At 35.8% G+C, this 12,675-nt stretch overlaps 1 protein-coding gene across 3 annotated transcripts in view; it reads left to right on the top strand.

Annotated features, from left to right (window-relative positions):
• The window catches only part of PHIP (PHIP subunit of CUL4-Ring ligase complex), a 115,423-nt gene extending 103,647 nt beyond the window's left edge, over positions 1-11,776 (top strand). For all 3 annotated transcript variants that reach the window (XM_083830586.1, XM_083830584.1, XM_083830585.1), the window contains 4 exons: positions 2,131-2,294; positions 2,780-3,060; positions 3,405-3,572; positions 5,474-11,776. In XM_083830586.1, the coding sequence (XP_083686712.1) occupies positions 2,131-2,294; positions 2,780-3,060; positions 3,405-3,572; positions 5,474-6,117 (1,257 nt within the window). In that variant the 3' untranslated portion in view covers positions 6,118-11,776. The remainder of the gene's footprint in view (positions 1-2,130; positions 2,295-2,779; positions 3,061-3,404; positions 3,573-5,473) is intronic.
• Positions 11,777-12,675: the final 899 nt, after the last annotated feature.

Here is a 12,675-nt window from a genome sequence, read left to right as displayed (position 1 = left end):
CTGGGGAAAAAAAAAGGACAGAAAAACAGATAACATAATTGATTACTTAAAAAAAAAAAAAAGTTCATTTCTCATTGTCAGACATGAATATTTCTGAGAAAATATTACAACTTTGTATTTTAAAGGAGTGCATGCTGTTTAAATGTCTGAAATCTAATATTGTGCAAGTGTGTTTCTAAAGTATTTCAAGGTGGATCTAGAGGGAGAGCCACACTGAAGGAAAGATCTGTAGAAATGTTATTATATTTTGCGGAAGAAACCAGATTTTCAATGTGCATGCAGATTCACACACCTACGTACTCCCAAATTCCTCCACTTTAGAAGTTGCCCAAAACTGAATTATCACAGAGAATAAAGAATAGTGAAATTCTATGTAGTTCACTAGTGAATATTTTGATATTATAAAGAGTCCCTTAAACAGTTCTGTTTCTCAGAAATCTTATGTAAAACATGAGCCTACAAAGCCATTGTTACTGAGCTGATACTGAAATGCCCTGCCAGTGGTAAAGTTCTTAATATTTTCTCTCACATTGACATGTAGCTGCAGTATCTGTTAGAGGTGAAAGGTACAAACGTAGCTTTTGTTCAGGGCTACTTAGGCATGTCCAAAGCTACTGTGTAGCTTTTCTTCTGCTAAAATGGTTTAGATGTTAGACTGAAATCCTCACTAGCTTCCATGCCTGGCTGTTTTAAACAGCAAATTAATCATCAGGACTTCATTGTCTTAAAATGCATGTACAAAATGTCTTAGTAGGTGGCCTTAGCAAGTAGGTGGCACTGATCAGTGATTGATCTCTTTTCAGTCAGTAATTGTCCCACTCAAGTCCCTTGTCCTTTCATCACATCAAAGTGCAGGGATTTTGGGGTAGATCTAGATTGGTTTTTTTTGTTTGTATTTTGTTTCTCTCCTAAAAGCAAGATAGGGGAATGCTGGCCGTAGTCTCAGCTCCATGTTTGATTTAAATGACATTTTTGTATTTTTTTCGTATTTTTCTAAACTGACTGGTTTAGAATTAAGATTATAGCTCTTCTCTCTTTTACTTAGAAGCAATAATGAAAGGTTCTAGTGTCAGAAATTGTAATATTTCAGAACCTATGTACTTTCATGCATAGGCTTGCAATACATTATTGTTGAATGGCTATGTTTTTATTTGGACTCTTGTTTTTATTCTGACTGTCATTCAGTGATATGTTTAGCATCTTACCTTACATCACGGATGCTTTTCTGGAAGAGTAATCCTAAACCCATCAGTTTTTTATTCTTGACACATCAGGCATAAAGTTTTTGTCTAGTTTTTACGGGTCTTCCCACAAAACTTCTTTGGATGTCCTCTCCAGAAACGCATTCGGTTTCTGTCACTTTCACTGTTTAGGCTGGCACTCAGATAATTCCCTGTGTCTTTAGGTAGGCTACTGCTACAATATTGTCTTTGTGTTTCATGTTCCAAGAACGTGGTTTCCCTTCTTAATTTATCTACTCAGTTCATTTATGAGTTTCTGTTTCCAGAATTAATAGCAACTGTGTGCCATTAGTTAGCTGTGATCTGAACTGAATTTGACTGGTTCTCTCTGTAAACCATCCAAGGTTGGAGGAAAAAAATAAAAATGTGTCTACATAATTCTAAATCATCTATTGTAGTTTTTGCAACCAACTCACCAGTAGTATCAATCCATCCATAAGAGGAATAAAGTGATGCCCAAATATAGGATATATGGGTGCAGCATAATGCAGAAGATTAGTTTTTCTTGACCCTCGGTATGACAAAGTAAATTCCACTAAGGATCTCTCTGTTGTTTCCACAGAAACTAGAAAGGAACACATTCTGGAATGGCAGTTGGAAAGTGACAGCTGGAAACATGTCACTTCTGATTTTTCATTTTGCTTGTGTGTATGATCTTCAGTCATAGTACACATTTCCAACCATGAAAATACTTAATGCAAACCTTTGCATGGATTAGTGTAAATTTGTTGCGAGAAACTGTAAATTTCCTTAAAACTTTTCCACGTTAACCAGTACCCTTTTCTTTTCTAGCTGTTGCTCAACTGTAAATAAGTAAGATGACATGATACTTCGGAAGACTAGAAAACTTCCTCATTTCCTGGTATTTCTTTTTTTTTTTTTTTTTTAGATCTACAGCATGAGTTTGCGTCTTTCTGCTTTCTTTGAAGAACACATAAGTTCTATTTTATCAGATTATAAATCTGCCCTGCGTTTTCATAAAAGAAATACGATAAAGAAACGGAGGAAAAAAAGAAGTAGAAGCAGCTCAGTTTCCAGTAGCGTTGCATCCAGGTACATTCGTTTTTTACAGTGTTCAGGAAATGCTGCACAAGTTTGACATTCCTAAATAGCAGAACTTAGTGTGGTGTTTTTTTAATACTTCCTTTTACTATTCCCTGTATTGCAGAATGATAGCTTTGAAATGCAAGTCCCTCTGCTGTGGAAGATTTTTAAACTTTAACTAAAGCTGTCCTAGTGTAAGTGCTTAAAATTCAAATAACTGCTAAACATGTACAGGAAATCAGCATCGTTAGGATAGTGATGGCATCATGCTCTGTCATATAAATATAGCATTTTTTATGACCCTTCACTGAAGATTCACTTTTCAGAGGCTCACAACTGCATGAATTTCAACAGAAAATGTCATATTTTTAACTTGCTTCATACAGAGATGATCATTTTTCTTCCACAGTCTCAGACACTAGCACTAAATTTTCTTTATTCCTGTAAAATATGGAAGTGGTCATCCAGGCTTCAAATTGTTGCTCCTTTTGCAGCCCTGAAAGGAAGAGGAGATTAATAAAACCTCAACTGAAGGCAGAAACTTCTGCCTCCTCTTCATCTTCTGCACCTGCACGATCAGCAGCACTGAGACATGCTCCACCTCAGATGAATGGAAAAGCAGCTGAAACCTCTTCTCTTGTGCGGACTAGAAGCAATAGGGGTATAACAGATGCAGCTGCTACAGAGCAACCATCTACTTCTTCAGGGGGAAAGCCTTTAATGATAAAGCCTTTAATTACAAAACCTAATACTACTGCAGGGACAGGAAAGTCAGGTAAGTTGATTTTGGGGGGTTATTGTTTCTTTGGTTTTGGCTTTTTTTTTTCCTTTCTCCTTCACAAACAATGTTTTTAAATATAAGCTCTACTTTTTTAAAAATCAAATGTATTTGTCTCAGTTAAGACTGGGTGCTGTTTTCAAGCTGCTCGGCCTTGAGGTTTGTCTGAAGAAAGGTTAAGCTATGTTATTTAATGCAGGAAACTTTCACTTCCAGATCACTGATTCAAGTTGCTTGCTTGTAGAAGAACCTAAGTGACTTTCGTTTTAGCCAGATAAGATTGGACATGGTATAAAGTACTTTAAAAAATACATATGTTTTCTTTTTTTCTTTTCTTCTAGTACTGGAGAATTCAACCAAACATTCCAAGAATCAGAATATTTTACCAATCCCTAGCCAATCTGATAACAGTCATAACACTAGGAATAATTCCACAAAAGAAAATCCTGAGAAAGAGAAGCAAATCAAACGCAAAGTAAAATCCTCCACTGTTAATCAACAAGGTCAAGGTATGGAGGTTTTTATTAATATTTACCCCACTCACACCTTGGTATTGACGTAGTAGCTCTTGCGGCACCTTAGACTTGATATTTTGGGGGTGGAATATTTAGTATGTACTGTGATTCAGCAGAATAAGGAAGTCTAATGGAATAATTCTGTTATGATTAGTGTTCTTGATTATTAGCCAAGTAGTCGATGGTTTTGACTATTCTCAACATGATTTACATGGTGTGATAAGTGCTGTCTAGCCAATTTTGATATGTTAAATTATCTTTACCTTCTTTTATCATACTACAAAGGTGATACTTTCAATATATTACAACTAGCTTATGAGTTCTAAAACCCCAAAGCAGACTTTTGCAGGGTCACACTTGAAACCCTGTGGGTTTTACCTGCATTTGTTTGTTTAGGTTATATTTGGCTCATTAACACTGAGTGTGATGTCACTCCCCACAACCATGAGCATAAATACGGGAGCATTCCAGCTGCGTTTTTTCCTTCATTTTTTGTCACAGCAAGATAGAACTGTGTAGTGTTTACTCTTTCTGCGGAACATATTTGTATGGGTTCATCGGACTCAGTTTCATGTAATCTTCTGACTGAACTTGCTTGTCTTTTGATGTCTGAATATGTTCAAACACAAGGTTTCTGTGGAGACTGAAATTAGATCTCCCAGACATAAAAGCTCTCCTGCTTATGAAGGAGCTTTGAAGTATTACAAAGTTGTTGTGAAGAGCTAGATCCTCTGAGTATTTTTATTTTCTGGAGATGAAGAAATGGTAGTCTGCAAATTGGGCCCTACCTAATTAATCTTGTTACTGCCTGTAGCCCTCTTCTCCCTGAGGGTTATTTCTTCTTTCTTACCCTTCCATGCTTCTGAACAAGCAACTTGTGGTCTGATGGGTTAAATCAGCTGTCCATTCCTTGCCAGCTTTCTCACAAAGGTCTCAGTTGTTACTGTATGGCATGGCAGAATATGTACCCATCCTGTGACCGGAGGATCGGTAATGTCACAGATAGATGGATTTTGTTTACCTGATCCTCTCTCCTGCATGACCACTCATGAAAGTGAAGCCTTGTGCTGTAAGTAGACTTATGGTGCATGCTTAGTCACAGCAGAACCCTCACACACAGTGAGTTACACACAGTGAGTGTGCATGGACACTCACTCAAAGAAGTGGTTGCAGCACATTGCTGGCTATGATTGGTCATATTTTTGGTTGTATTGGTCTATTCTTGGTCATATTTTATTTAGGCAAGAGTGATGTTACCAGAACACCTCCATAAGAGGTCCTGTGACATACCCCACTGAGAAAGTTCAGTAACACTCAGCTAAGAAAACCTCATAGCTTGTACAAGTCTCCAAGCAAATGCCTTCTGACATTTGTCTTATCATGTAAGAAATTTGTGCAGATTGTGTATGCTCTTTTTTGAAGTCTCCCAAATTTTTAGGCTTGTCCTCACTTATTTTTGAAATAACCCTGGTCTAATGAACTCATTGTAAAGGATGCTACCTTGGGCTGAAAGAAGGTTTTTTGTTTATCCAGAGCTGACTTACTGCGAAGTGTTGCTAATCCTTATGGCAGTGCTTCTTGAGAAACTGCTGTTGCAGATACCAAGTATGAGTTTTTGGCCACATCTGTTGCATCAGCCAAGAAAAAAACACCTTACCTGTTCTCTGTTCTGGCTTTTTTTCTTCTCTTTGTCTCAAGCTACCTTGAGACAGTTAATCCTCATTGTGTACTGACATGAAACTGAGTTCTACTTTGTGTCTGTCTCTTGGGTTTGGACAGATTGATAATCACTTTGAATCCATTCAGATATTTTACGAAGAGTTTTGTTAGGACAGTGTGAAAATGAATGTAAATGTAAATCTTTTGCATGATCCGTACTCTCATTTTTCTTACAGCGGAATGCAAGAACAACGCTTTGGCATCAGGAAGCGTTCAGGTAAACGGACATGGAGGACAGCCTTCAAAACCTCCAGTTAAAAGAGGTCCTGGACGGAAACCGAAGGTGGAGACTAATAACAGTAGCTGCGAAGTGGTGCACAAGAAAAGAGGCAGAAAACCAAAAAAGCTACAAATTATTGAACAGCAGAAGGTTGCAGAGCAGAATACAGTCCAGACCACAAGGGATATACCAGAAGAAGCCTCTGCTTCTACTGCTTGCAATTCTCTTTCTGAAAATAATATGAAGGAAGACTTGTTACAAAAAAAAGGCCGTGGGGGTAGAAAGCCAAAAAGAAAGATAAAGACGCATCAGCCAGGCTCGGACGTTTTAGTTCCTGCAAACGTTAAAATGCAAACAAGAAGCAGGAGGAAAAAGATAGATGAGCCTATGGAAGAAGGGTCTGAGGAGCTTAAAGATTCTGAACCTCACATGAGAACTAGAAACCAGGGTAGGAGGACAGCCTTTTACAATGAAGATGACTCTGAGGAAGAGCAAAGGCAGCTATTGTTTGAAGACACCTCCTTAACTTTTGGAACATCTAGCAGAGGCAGAGTCCGAAAGTTGACTGAAAAAGCAAAAGCTAATTTAATCGGTTGGTAACTTTTACCAAGGGTTTTACTTCAGAATGCTATGAAGCAGGTACAGTTAAGGAACAGCAGAACAGACTTCTGCTTCCCTGCTGCTATAATGGGTTAGAAGAATATGTTCTGATTTGGGAGAAAAATTTAGCAAAAAATAAACTGAACGAACATTCTTTGAAAGAAATATATATTTTAAACTTTTGCTATTTATTGCCCTCCAAATAGGTTATGCATTTCAACAGTCTTTTTGTTCATAGTTGAGAATAATTGAAGCAATTTCTGACTGACTTACAGAATTGAGAGCTACTCTACTCAAGTAGTGCGTAGTATCTCTACGTAATTATAAAGGTGACGGAACTTTTAATGCCACAAACTGAAAACAGAAGTCTATTTTTGACCAAGCAAGGTACACTTTGATTGTAAAGTCAAGTCGCTTAGGAAGGCAGATTTTGGCAAAAAGTGGCAGTAAATTTACTTACATTTCTATTAAATACAAATACAAGAATACCAAACTTTGCTAATCTGAAAATGCTTAATTTCAGTAGTGACGGAACATTCAACTGCAAAAGAAGCCTAGCAGGCTGTTGGTTTATCCAAGTTCTGCCAAACATAGCAAAAATGTAATCACAAATATATATATATCCACATTGGAAAAAGTTTGACTAATGTCTAATTTTTCAGACCTTGATTCTTGTATCAATCACTAAATCTCTGTTTATTGTGCCAAAGACTGAGAATCAGTGCAGTGGAAAGCCTTTTTTTCTTTTTGAGTGTCAGTACAGCATACAATTTGCAGTGATAAAAGCTGTGTATTGTTTTAAATAGTACGTTGTTAACATTGTTCTGAAATGTATCCTTTTTGGTACTTTTGGTAGAAAATAATGCACTGGTGGGGTCCTTTGACAGAGATGTTTTAGACAAAATGTATAATTGGTTAAAGGATTCAAGGAAATTACAGGACAGGTATGGAATTATGATGTTTACTTTCTGATCCAGATTGATTGTTGTTTCTACAACTTTAGACATGCTTAAAAGGCTAAAATGACCTACAAAGAAGAGTGTATGTGTATATATTAATATATACATAAACACGTATAAAATATTTCCCAGGTAAATAAATTTTTTTCAGGATTTTTTAGATAGCACTAGAATTGAAAATAAATTTTAAAATGTCATACTTTATAGTTTAATTTTAAGGGGAAGATTGGTTATTTTCAATTATTAAGGTTAAAAAGGCCAAATCACTTTTTATGCAATCATGTTTTATACAGTGGTCTCATTGCACATTGCGTTTTTCTGCACTTTTTATGGTATATCACGCTGACATAAGTCAATATTCACCCTAAAGAAAAATTCCATTTAATGATTGTGCCTTGTATTCTATTATTTCTTGCATCCTTAGTAAAATTAAGTTGTCTATTGTAAATGATAACTATATGACTTAGGGGAATGTATTGTTATATGTACTGCTATGGAAAAGAAAAGCAGTTATTTATTTGTTTATGGTACATTTAGTTATTTTATACCTTTACAAACAAACTTTAATACCATTTTCTATCACTTCAAAAAAAATATTGTCCAGTTTTAAGGAAAAAATACGGAAGTAATCATATTTTCTGAAATCTGGTATGGTACAAAAATGTAACCAAAATTTTCTGCTTATACATTATTTTGGAACTTTGGGTAGTGTTACAGATTTTTGTGTGACCCTAACTTAGCTGAAGAAATAAACCTGAAATGAAACCTCAATTCTGTACACCCTTACTTTACGATGATTTTTTTCTTTTTTTTTTTTCATTTTTTTTCTTAACAAACAACATCTGCAATATCTGGGAGGGCATACAGAATTAAGAACTTAAATTTGCACAGATTCTGTATACTTATTTGGGGCTGAATTCTTCACCCTTTATTTTCTGTTACAAAAATAAAATATTTGAGCAAAGAACACTGATATCTGGCACCAAGAGGAACAGAAATATGCTATTGTGGATGGCAAACTGGTATCCACCGTACTCAGTTTTATGTAGTTCACTATGGATTTTGTTACAAAAAATGACTAAAATATTTTCCAGATCCTCTTTGAATTGTTTTGGTTGTGAATTTGGGGAACAGGGATCAGTTTGCATTTCATTTGTGGGTATATTTATTTATTTTTTTAAACAAGTATGTCTTTATTCAATTAAAATAGAATCACTGATCATGTGGTAAGATAAAAAGCTATGGTTATACAGTTGCAATACAGCTTCATAATTCAAAGCTAATTGATTCTACCTGTTAATTTTGTCAGTTCTCACTGATGAAGGCAATCATTTGAAAATGTGTAATTTCCTGATGTTATCTGCATTGTAATATATGAAATAGATTATATCTAAAATCCAACTTGTATTTACTCCCTTTGTAATAATGTTTTATATGGCATGTTTATGTATATATTTATATATCGAAAATACCTTGTATGTAAGTTTTGGAGACTGAAATAATACGCATTCCCTTAACACTAGGTAGAAAATTATACATCTTAATTTTACAAGAATAGAAGGCCTTACTGCAGAACGTGGCTACTGCTTCCCACCCAGTAATACCGGTGACTTTAGCCAGTATTTTTTTAATTCATATTAGATACATTAATGGTTTTCCTTTTAAAATAAATTGTGCATCATTTAGATAGTTTTTAATAAAAGCGACACTAAAAAAAAAATAAAATTAGAAGTTAATACCAGATTTATTTAAAAGTTTTATTTTTGTAATTTAGTTTCACTAGATTGCAAACTTTATTTATGAGACTTTAGTCACCATCAGACTGTGCATTTCAGTAGGGAAAAAATGTATTATTCGAGGTTGTGACATACTGTATGGACACAGGAGCTTTTGATTACAAAGTTTTAAGTTTTTAAATGTGAGCAATAAACTATTGGTCAGTGTTCTGAAATAATTTAAGAACTGTAGCTATGTGCATGTTATGTAATGCCATCTCAAGTACCTAACAGCTAATTCACAAAATGGAGTATCAAAATCTCACGTGCTTGTTTCTCATACCCATTGTAAATATTACACAGGTTCATGGTCATATACAAACGTCAAATGATCTTACAGATTTGGAAGCAATTAATACAGTTTTATTCATTAAATTAATTTATATTTGACATAAATATGAGGATACTGTTCCGATAATTCTGCTGTATACTGGGAAACGTTAAAATTGGTATTTACCACTGAGTGGTATCTCAATAGCAGCCTGTTCTCTACCTACAGACGAGGAAGTAACTTGTGTTTCTGTGATACCAGTGTGCTTTAAATGTTTAACAGAAATCATTGTACTTGTGCCTACATATTTAACAGCTCTTCAGCCGTTTTGTTTCTGTTGTTAATGTGTTATCCAGGAAATGAACTTAAAATTTTACCACTATATTGATCATTATTGTCAATTGAACTAGAGTTCATTGTCACTCGCAATGACCAGTGATACAACCTTACAGAGAAAAAGTCTTCCTCCAGTGATTAGACTGCTGTGATATATATTTACATATGTTTATTTGTACAGTGTCCAGTTTGTACATGTGATCAGTTTGTTGTTAGACTTGTAAGATTGAGTTGGTTGAGTTAAATATTACTATGGCTTAATATTTGTAAAACTATTAATTGATAAAGGACCCTGATTCAGCACGTAGGACATACTAATATCGATAAAAAATAAATTGTAGTGTAGAGACAAGTTATTCACTGTATTGCTGTACAAATATTTTTCAAGTACCAATTCTGATTCTTTTGCCTTACCAAAAAAAATTACGTACAACATAAGCAAACAGTCTGTCCATTCGGTAATGTCAAGCTTGTTACAATTTTTGCACCACCTTGGTAAATCTTTTGCCCACCTTAGTTGGACCAAGGACCACAAGTAAATGCTTTAGTGTGTTAATTTGAATTTAGGGACATGTTAAATGGTTGGCTGGTTCTACAAAAGCAATAGGCTTAACTGGAGACCCTTTCACCCTGTACTTAAATCTTAAATAGTAGGTTGGAGGTTACATGATTTCAAGCTCACTTTCATCGACATTTGCATTTAATTTGAAGCATACAAATCTTGCTGAGGTAATTTTAACATACTGCTGGTCAATCAAGATACAGCCATATCACAACAATTGCATTGTGTCCTGAGTCCTTATCTGACTAAAGTAGTGTATTTTGTCCACATTATTTTTCTTTTTTTTATAACACTGTTGAGTGTTTATTATAAAGACTTTTAATGCATCTCTGCAACAACGCTGTGAAGCAGAAGGTAGGGCTTTCAGGCCTCACCTAGAAACAGCAAAAGCTCATTTTCTGTTTACTAATTACTACGTAGCTTCTTTTTTCCCTGAAGTTCTTGTAACAGATTGGTTTCCAAGGGGACTTGGATACTCAACTGATAAAAGGGCTGTTAGTTTTCTGCTGTAAATTATTGTAAATAAGTGCTTGTTCATATGCAGAATAAACTGTACTACATTTTGTAAAATTGGCCAAAGCTGACAGTGTGTTTCCAATAACAAATCCGGTAATGACAGCGTCTGTACTTAACTATTTTTGAATCAGGAATACAGCTTGTACACTTGCTACTACGTCTGGGGGAAATAACAGGTAGCCTTTAAACTGGAGCTAACCCCTAGGTGCTCTTGCATTTGTGCTAATTTTAATGTGGGAATTGGCCATGTCATTTTACAACGTGTTAGAGAAGGAAACACTCCAGGAAAGCTAGGTTGAAAGGCATCTTAAATTGCAGAAAAATGAGATTAGCACTCCCCCCCCCAACTGTAATGGCCGTAGGGCATTCTAGAGAGAAACCTTATATGCTGCAATAAAATAAAGGTGAATAAATTTAGCTTTTAGGGGTTAGATAGTGAGGCAAGTAGGCATTTGGATCCTTTTTTAATGCAGATAAATACATCAGGAAATTCACTTCAAATACTGCAAATAATACATTTTAAGGAGGGAAGGTAGTGTTATGCTATCAGTTTCTACCCTGGAAGAACAAAGAACAAGGTCATAAAAATTAGGAGTAGGAAGAAATAGAAGCACCTAGTGTGTGCACATGCCTGTATGATGTACATGTACTATTTTGTGCTTACAACTGCGTGTGTTGGTTTGCTGATAGACTGAGACCATACAGAAGTTACATTTTTGGACCATACTAAAACTGCAGAACTGTGGCAGACAACTGGATAATGATCATGCGTGTATTAAATTCTGTCATAATCCTTAAATATGTATAGAACGGAGCTCAACCTTACAGAAATGACCTTGAAAGGTTAATTTTGAAACTGACACATTTTCAGATTAAAAAAATTACACTTATTTTGTACAGAATTATGTAAAACACAAATCTGTTGTATGTAATGAGTAACAGTTTTGAAAACTATAATTCTTTAGCTTTATTGAGTTTTTTTTTTTTTTCTCCTCCTTCCAGAAATCTGGATTATCATGTTATAACCTGAAGTATCACACCAGGATAACAGTGCCCTTTCTTTTTGTACATAAGGATTGGAAATTTCTTTACTGTTATGTGGACACTTTCTATGTTAGTTTTGATGCATAATACTTTGAATCCTTTTATACAAACTAGAATGTATGTGTAAGAATTACTGTCACTGCAATGTAGTAACTACAAACTTATTTTTAAATAAATAGAAAACATGTTTTTCTAAGTTGTCCAACAGTGTTTGTTTCTATCTAGTGATTTACTGTGTTTGGGGACAATTGTATGTGTTCTTCAAAACAGCCTAAAATCAGCTCGTTTTGATTCCTTCTGGAATCTGGTATTGCCTAGTGCATTATGTGGCAAGAGACAGAATTGCAGCCAAAGAAATCTGTGATAGAGATCAAAATTTGCTATTTTGTCAAGGTTTTTTTTTTTACTGAAAAAACAGAGATCTGGAGGCAATATAAAGGCAGTAGCATCTAGCACTGAAGACACAATGTTGCCCAGTCCTCTTAGCTCATTTTCACGTGTGCAGCAGGGTAGCCCTCATCCTGCAGGAAGCCATCCCTGCTCAGGTGACAGCTGTTTGTACCAGAGCTACCTCCAGTATGGGTGGAAACCTGCTTCTCGACAACTCTAGAAGAAGCTAAACCAGCCAGGCAGAGAGAAGGTCCCTGCCTCCCCGCACGCAGAGTTCGGGGCTACAGCCTGGTTGCCCTGAATGGGCGGTGCACAGAAAGCTCAATAAAGGATGTCTTCGGAAAGTAACAGGGTTTTGCTTGTTTATACCCGCCTTGTTTCTGCTGAATAGGTATACAAAAATGTTTGGTATCTCAAGTACTGCACCGTGTGGGTTCTGTTTAATGTCATCGGTTACTTGGTTTAGCAGATGATCTTTTCCTCCTTATTACCTTACCTGAAATCCCAAGACAGTGGTAGAAGAAACCCTTTCTAGCCTAGCAGATGCAGGTACGTGTGCTGCTGAGCAGCGGGACCGGACGGTCGCGGTGTAGCAACTGGGATCCCTGTAAGACCTGTGCGTATCAGGCGTGGCTGTGATGGAATCTATGGCAAAAGGAAGAGTTGTTTTAGCGTTGTTTAGAAAAATTTCTCTGTTCCCTCAAG

This window comes from Anser anser (assembly GCF_964211835.1).
Source record: "Anser anser genome assembly, chromosome: 3".
Taxonomy (NCBI): Eukaryota; Metazoa; Chordata; class Aves; order Anseriformes; family Anatidae; genus Anser; species Anser anser.
This window is presented reverse-complemented; position numbering and strand designations above follow the sequence as displayed.